General features: G+C 38.7%; 1 protein-coding gene across 1 annotated transcript in view; it reads right to left on the minus strand.

Moving 5' to 3' along the window:
• Positions 1-8,955, minus strand: part of FHIT (fragile histidine triad) — a 265,628-nt gene extending 256,673 nt beyond the window's left edge. Inside the window, 3 exon segments of the mRNA XM_012641417.1 lie at positions 5,713-5,742; positions 8,391-8,536; positions 8,793-8,955. Coding sequence (XP_012496871.1) covers positions 5,713-5,742; positions 8,391-8,536; positions 8,793-8,955 — 339 coding nt within the window.
• Between the last annotated feature and the right edge of the window lie 125 nt (positions 8,956-9,080).

Here is a 9,080-nt window from a genome sequence, read left to right on the forward strand (position 1 = left end):
ACAGCCTACAAACAACTAGCAACTGTGAAAGCCACCACACTAAGGATGTCTATAACCAAGGCATCCATTCAGAACCTAGACACCCATCAAAGCACTGACAAGCAAAGCCAAAGGTTCTTACCTAACATATGCTACAGACACTCCCTTATGAGTGAGGAAGGAAGGAAAAAAAAAGCCCCATATAAACAAAAGAAAATCCAAAAATAAGTGACAGCTGCCCCAGATAAGAAGGAATCAGAGAAAGAACTCTGAAAGTATGAAAAATCAGAATGAAAGAACACCCCCAAAAGGGAACAACAGCTCTCTAAAAATGGATACCAACCAAAATGAAAATATTGCAATGAGAGATAAAGAATTCCAAATATGGATTGTAAGGAAGCTCAATGAAATCCAAGATAAAATGGAAAAGCAACTCAAAGAAACCAGAAAAATAATTCAGGAAATGAATGAAAAATTCACTAAAAACATTAACATATTAAAAAAAAAACCAAATAGAACTTCTGGAAATAAAAAAATAATTTAAGGAAATACAAAACCCAGTGGAAAGTTTTAAGAATAGACTAGACCAGGCAGAAGAAAGCATCTCAGAGCCTGAAGACAACTCTTTTGAATTAGCTCAGTCTATCAAAATAAAGTATAGTGAATTAAGAGGAATGAACAAAGCCTAAAATAAATATGGGACTATGTAAAACAGCCAAATATAAGAAGAATATGCATCCCTGAGGGTGAAGAAGAAAATGCACAAGGGCTATAAAAACTATTTGAGGGAATAATTGAGGAAACTTCCCTGGTCTTGCTAGAGATTTATATGTCCACCTACAAGAAGCTCAAGGAATACCTGGGAGAGTCATTGCAAAGAGGCAATCACCAAGGCACATAGTCATCAGACTGGATAAAGTCAACATGAAAGAGGAACTGCTGCCAGTTGTGAGGCAAAAACATCAAGTAATTTCCAAAGGAAAACCCATCAGGCTAATTGCAGACTTCTTAATTGAGACATTACAAGCCAGAAGGGATGGGGCCACATCTTCAGTCTTCTTAAACAGAACAACTACCAGCCTAGAATTCTGTATCCTGCAAAACTAAATTTCATATATGAAGGAGAAATAAAGACTTTTCCAGACAAGAAAACACTGATAATTTTGTCAAGACCAGACCAGCCCTGCAGGAAATACTCAGAACCACATTATACATAGATCAGCACAATAGGCACCCACCAGTGTAAACCACCCAAAAGCTAAAGCTAAAGCTCAGAGCACATATAAAATAATAGCACAATAGGTAAAACAAAGCAATAAGGTACTACCCAACAGGATAAACAGAAGAGCATCCCACATAACAATTCTATCAATCAATGTGAACAGTCTGAATGCCTCACTCAAGAGACACAGGCTGACTGGATGGATGAAAAAATACAATCCAAGCATCTGCTGACTTCAGGAAACATATCTAACCCACAGAAATCATACAGACTTAAGGTGAAGAGATGGAAAAAAATATTCCATGCAAATGGAAACCAAAATGAAGTGGATATAGCCATTCTCATATCAGATAAAATTGACTTTAAATCAACAGTAGTAAAGAAAGACAAAGATAGTCCTTGCATAAGGGTGAAGGGAGCAATTGAACAAGAAGACACAACAATCCTAAATATATATGCACCTGACACAGGAACACCCAGATTCATAAAGCAAAACCTATGAGATATAAGCAAAGAGATAGATAACAGCATCATAATTGCTATGGACTTCAACACCCCACTGACACAACAAGAGTGCCCCACTGTCACCACTTCTATTCAACATAGTGTTGTAAGTCCTACCCAGAGCAATCAGACAAGAAAAAGAAATTAAGGGTGCACAAATTGGGAAAGAGGAAGTCAAACTATCACTTTTTGCTGATGATATGATCTTGTATCTAGAAAACCCCAAGGACTCCACCAAGAGACTCCTGGAATTGATAAACAAATTCAGCAAAGTCTCAGGGTACAAAATCAATGTAGGCCAATCAGTAGCATTCCTATACAACAATAACAGTGAAGCTGAGAGTGAAATCGGAGACTCAATACCATTCACAAAAGCTACAAAGAAAATAAAATACCTAGGAATGTTTGTAACCAAGGAGGTAAAAGATCTCTACAAAGGGAACTAGGAAACACTGAGGAAAGAAATTGCGGACAACACAAATGGAGAAACATATTATGCTCATGGATTGGTAGAATCAACATTGTTACAATGTCCATACTACCCAAAGTGATTTACAGATTCAATGCAACCCCTATCAAAATACCAACATCATATTTCACAGACCTAGAAAAAATAATTCTACACTTCGTTTGGAACCAGAAAAGATACTGAATAACCAAAGCAATCTTAAACAAAAAGAACAAATGTGGAGGCATCACATTACCAGACTTCAATCTATACTACAAGGCTTTAGTAACCAAAACAGCATGGTATTGGCACAAAAATAGAGACACAGACAAATGGAAGAGAACAGAGAACCCAGATATAAAACCATCCAGATACAGCCAACTGATCTTTGACAAAGCAGACAACAATATACACTGGGGAAAAGAAGTTGTATTCAATAAATGGTGCTGGAAGAATTGGACAGCCACATGCAAAAGGATGAAACAGGATCCATATCTCTTACCATCCTCAGAATTAATTCAAGATGGATAAAAGACTTAAATGTAAGATGAATTCCAGAAGAAAATGTTGGAAAGGCTCTTCTAGATATTGGCCTAGGCAAAGAATTTATGAATAAGACCCCAATGGCAATCACAGCAACAAGAAAAATAAATAAATTGGACTTGATTAAATTTAAAAAGCTGTTATACAGCTAAGGAAATAATCAACAGAGCAAATGACAACCTACAGAATGGGAGAAAATATTCACCAGCTATACATCCAATAAAGGGCTAGTAACCAGAATCCAGAAAGAACTCAAGTAAATCAGCAAGGAAAAAACAACAATCCCATTAAAAAGTGGAGAAAAGACATGAACAGAAGCTTCTCAAAAGAAGGTAGACAAATGGCCAATAAATATACGAAAAATTGCTCAACATCACTAATCATCAGGGAAATGCAAATTAAAACCATGATGTGATATTACTTTACCCCAGTCAGAATGGCTTTTATTTAAAAGCCCAAAAACAATAGATGCTGGCATGGATGCAGAGAGAAAGGAATGCTTATACACTGTTGGAGGAACTGCAAATTAATACAACCTCTATGGAAAACAGTATAGAGATTCCTCAAAGAACTAAAAGTAGATCTACCATTCGATCCAGCAAGCCCGCTACTGGATATTTAGTCAAAGGTAAAGATGTCATTTTATTAAAAAGACATCTGCACTCAAATTTTTATTGCAGCACAATTCACAATTGCAAAGATGTGGAATCAATCCAAGTGCCCATCAATTCATGAGTGGATTAACACAATGTGGTATATATATAACATGGAATACTACTCAGCCATGTAGAAGGATGAATTAGACCCTTTTGCAACAATTTGGATGGAACTGGAGACCATTACCCTAAGCGAAGTATCTAAAGAATGGAAAAACAAACACCACATGTACTCGCTATTAAATTGGAACTAACCGATGAGCACACATGTGTACAGAAGAAAGTAAAACTCAGTGGAAATCAAGCACCGGGGAGGAGGGGATGAGCAAAAACCTACTTAACAGGAACAATGAACACTATCTGGGTGATGCACACACTTATAACCCTGACTCAAGCATAACAAAATCGATACCTGTAGCCAAAATCATTTGTACCCCCATAATATTTTGAAATAAAAAAGAATTAGCCCATCATCGAAGCTAATAAAAACATTACAAATTTTGACCAGATAATCGTGACATCAAAAAATAGTGGCTATTGGACTTAGAGAGTCTACAGCCATCATTTTTAACCCTGCTAGACTCAATGCTTGTTTGTTTTGTGAATGTATTTTATTGTATTATTATTTTTAGTCAAGAGCTAATTCAAATAAAATAAAATTCACCCCTGTAAAATGTACAATTTAATGCATTTAGTATATTCACAATGTTGTACAACCATCACCCCAAATAGAAACCTGCACCCATTAGGAGTCACTCCCCCTTCCTTCCTGCCCCCAGCCCCTGGCAACCACTAATCTACTTTCTGTCTTATTCAATGCCTATTTTTATAGTACATATTTTTAATGCCCCCTCTAGAATTGTTGTATGGAATTTTGAGACCATATAACCTATCTATTCATATAAATTTTAACTATGTTTAATATGTACATATTATCATTCTGTGCATTCCACTTAGTAAGGTGTGTGCATTCTCCCATGTCACTAGCTATGCCTCTGCAGCGTCACTTTCAATGGCTGGAGGAATTCCATCAAATAGATATTGCATAATGCATCTAACTAATCTGGTGTGGTTGGGATTTACATTTGAATACTGAGTTTTTAAAAATCTGGTAACCAGGTTTAAACATTTGTGTTTTATACTTCAGGAATTGATTTCAAAAAGAATCTGCTAACATTTTATCCTTTTTTTAGCATCTGTATATTTGGAGACTTGCATGAGGATAGAAAGGAGATAGAGGAAAGCTGAAAGTCCCCTCTGTCCCTATGGCTACATCCTGGGTCTAGAGCAATCAGGGGCTAGCCCTTTTTTAGCATAAGGAATTTTGTGGCCCATTTGGTGGCAGTTCCTACAGGACATTTACTCCTTATAGGTACTTCCCAGTGATTTTATTACAAAAGTCCCCTAGTAGCTGTGTTAAAGTCATATGCAAAGTAATATCGATGAAGAACTATGTTTATTTGGCATTGTTTGATGCCAAGCATTACCTTATACACTCACAGCTAGTCTCAGAGCCATAAAACTTTATTTATGGCTTTATGTCACGAAGTATGACATTAGCACCCCAGCCTGACTTGTTTCTGATCTCCAGCACCAAAAATAGAGCCTTTTCTATGACTTTGGCGCAGGACCTAATCACACAGAAATTTGCATTTGTATGAAAGGGGCTGAAACCCAGCTTCTGAATCACCCAGGATTTTATTCTTTTCTTTTCTTTTTACTAGGGAAGCAGAGACTATCCTAATAAATCCTCCTTTCTTTTTCTGGCATACTTAAAAACCCATTTTTGAGCTCCACTGACTCCATTAAGTTTGAACTTTGGTATTAAGTACATAGGGAGGAAAAGAGCAGGTGTGGGGGGGAGAGCAGGAGAACAGTGACAAGACAAGGCCCGGAGGGAGGGACACACCTTGGGGCTACCACAGTGGTTATCTCTTCCCTCAAGAATAACGAGACAAAAGTAGACTAGAAGGCATAAGAACTGAGGTGTGTCAAAGACACACCAGCCTTACATGTGGGCCCACAAAAATCCACAGAGCTCACGTGTTGCTTCCTAGACACGACTTCACACGAAACCCTTTGACTTCAGTTTCTTTTTTGGACTCCTTGATTTAGTTTCTGTTTTAGCATTTGCACAGTAATAATTTTACTACTAAAGGTAAATGTCTTGTAAACTAATGGGAAGCATATTGTTTGGCACAGTTTATAATGTCAGGATTTATGGTTCTAACACTGAGGGTCTCTCTGACCTCGAAGACAACATAATGAAACCGCAATGTGCTGCAAATGACTCGTTGTGATTTTTTATTAGCTCTCATAATCGTCCCTTATTAATTTGTATGCACATAATAAGCACTCACCTTCACAGTCTGTCCAGCTTCGGGGCCATCCTAGAAAAAGGAAAAAACCAACAGAGGTGAGAACAGATAGATGGTATCTCCTGCTTATTCAGAAATATCACCCATTAATAATTTAGATCCAATTTCATTGTGTGTTAATTTATAGAATTCCCATGGGGACCATTCACTTCAAATGTGTGGGACCACGCAGTTCTCCATTTCTGCCCGAAAGTGAGTGAGAAGTGATGTATAAAAATGCTATAAATTATCCAATAAGCCAACCCCCTTGCTACTTTTCATGCTCTTTGCTCTTGGCTATGGTTTTAATTGCATTAAAAGAAGGCTGAAAATGTTTGAGGAGGTAAAGAATCACACCTTTCGGTTATGTTTAAATCAGACATGGTTTAATTAATATCTGATAATTTTAAGTCTCTACTGAGGAAATTTGCTATAAACATGCTTTGTTATGCAAGAATATGGGGTGTCTCACGTGGGAAGAGTCCTCTTGGGCTATTCTGACCTTCTGGGAGAAAAATGGAAATGTTCATCGTAGCTGGGCCCTTTCTCACCCTGGTTCCCTCTCTCTGCTTCTGAAGCACAACAAAACTATTGACTTAGCTGAAAATGAGCTAACTCACCTAGTCACAGCCATAATACAAAGCAAAAGCAGGTGCTCAGCGGGTTTGAGATGGCAAAACAAGCAACATCTCTACAATCAGAAATTCCAGGCCGGGCGCGGTGGCTCACGCCTGTAATCCTAGCACTCTGGGAGGCCGAGGCGGGCGGGTTGTTTGAGCTCAAGAGTTCGAAACCAGCCTGAGCAAGAGCGAGACCCTGTCTCTACTAAAAATAGAAAGAAATTAATCGGACAACTAAAAATATATAGAAAAAATTAGCCGGGCATGGTGGCACATGCCTGTAGTCCCAGCTACTCAGGAGGCTGAGGCAGTAGGATCGCTTGAGCCCAGGAGTTTGCAGTTGCGGTGAGCTAGGCTGACGCCACGGTACTCTAGCCCAGGCAACGCAGTGAGACTCTGTCTCAAAAAAAAAAAAAAAAAAAAAGAAATTCCAAAGTGGAATTCAAACTCTGCAACTTTGGCCTGGTCTATCTACTTCTCTGAGCCTGACTAATGGGGTAAGAATTACTGCCATGCTGTGGAAAGGATTAATCTTAGAGTCACAACCCATTAGTGGGGCCCAAAGTCAACTTAATGGATTGCAACCAGCATTAAAAACAAAAGAAACCAGATCATAATAGAATCTAAAACTATCAGAATGCACAGAATTGGTGAACATTGTTTTGTAAAACTCTGCTTTCCTTTATCTATATAGGTGTATGTATGTGTGTGTATTGGGAGGGTGATATATATGACTGTGAAATAAATATTTATCTTATTGTGAGTTATAGTAAAAAAAAGTTTGACAATATATGAAAGTACTCTAAGTGCTATTCACAAGTCAATTCTTATATTTATGGATTTACTTTCCAGTGAATCATGTTAGATAACTAGCACTGGTCATTCCCTATAAACGTGGATTTTCTTCTTGTATTTCATAACACTGACACTTGCCTTCATTTGGTCTCTCTGGAAGCACAGATTGCAAAATAAGCTTGATAAACCCACTCTGAGCTAAACTACCTGTCTGAAGGTGACTCAAATGGTTTGACATACAACACACACACACACACACACACACACACACACACACAAACACACACACACACGCACACGGTATTTGGGGTGGTGAAGTTTAGATACTCTCAACACAAACGTGGCAACAAAAGAATTATTTGTTGAGAAGCAAATGAGCATTTTTAACCAGAGCCTTTGTAAACTGAAAGCATTGGCTTTATCTGGTCCTTTTGAAAGTCTACGGTGGGGAGCTAAGAAGGGAGGGAAGACGGTAAGCATCAGTTTAACTAATGGGCCGAGCACCAAGTCCCCACATTTTGAAACAATCAATTTCTTTCTCAAAAGCAATTGCAGAGTCATCAAATTTCAAAGCCACAAAGGGCTTTATTTATGTATTAATACCCGCAGCCCTTTCCATAGGTAAGCTGAAAGGGCTTGTGATTTTTACTACCATTTTACAAAATTCCCAGCTGACAACTCACCATGGATCTCCTTCTCCCAGTCTGAAATGTGTAGGGCTGGCTCACCCCCTGCTTAAGGAGCTCCAGTGACTGGGGATCTGATTTCTTTACTGGCCAGCAGACCACACCCAACCAATCAATCTACCTTCTAAACAATCCGTGATCAATCAATGCAACTTGAATTAAAGGTATAGAAAAGCTGAGCCCTATGAGGACAAGGCCCAGCCTAAATTGCATATAACTGTTCCCCTGGAATTATAGCAGGACTTAGCCCATGAAGTGCTCAAAAATATTTTATCATGGAATGAAAATGACTTGTCCAGCCCCAGTTCCCATAAAAGATCTGAAATATCTTAATGTTCATGAAATCTTATCCATTACTCCCACCTGCTCTGTAAATAAGCTTCAGAAGAATTGCCTTAGATGATAATCCACAGTCCATCTTGGACCAAGGCACAGTAGGGCAGCCATGGAGTAGTGACACTTTTTACAGCTATTATATGAAATATGAACAACAACAGTTGCCTTCCCAGTCAGAAGGAGAGAGCTCCATGCTAGCATTTGAAAGGAAAAAATGTCATCTCTGAGCAATCTGTACACTCACCTGCATGGAGAAGGAGAGGAAGGTCCCCTGGAAATACTTCTCCACCGCTATCCCCACTCTCTGTGTTGCCGGAAACAAATCAGCTACTTCATCAGGACACAGGTCGCAAAAACGCTCCACTGACCACAGCGGGCACACAAGGACATCTACAGAAAGATCTGTTAAGGCACACTCTGCTTACTTTGGGTACTATTCTAACCGAGCAGTTTGTACCCCCAGTATTGAATCCCCTTGGACCCAGGCCTGACCTCTCAAAGATTAAGGAATGAAGAAACAAATATTTACCAAGCACTGAACTCCAAGGAGTTCAAAGAAAGATTACAAACATAGTTAATTACAATTTGAAGGGGAAGCTGTTGTGTGCAGCAGAATCTCTTTTAAGAGAAAGAGACATTGGTGTACAGAGGGACTCAGGGCTTGCAGAGATAATGATGCCAGGAGGCAAGCCCTGTTCTGGACCATTATTTCCTGACCCCTGTTCTAAAGCTCTGTCCCCTCCAGTGGCCAAAAGCACTAGGCTGGAGAAGCAACTGGGACATCCAGTTGGTTTGTCTAGGTAGAGCATCATGATTAAAATTTTAATTTAAAAGTCTCTTTAGAGAAATAAGAGAAATGTGTAATGAATATACAATAGCAGATGTTTATTTTATTTTTAAAAAGAGTGCAGACATTCTGAAAATGTACAATGAA

Source organism: Propithecus coquereli, unplaced genomic scaffold (genome assembly GCF_000956105.1).
Source record: "Propithecus coquereli isolate 6110/MARCELLA unplaced genomic scaffold, Pcoq_1.0 Scaffold1, whole genome shotgun sequence".
Lineage (NCBI taxonomy): Eukaryota > Metazoa > Chordata > Mammalia > Primates > Indriidae > Propithecus > Propithecus coquereli.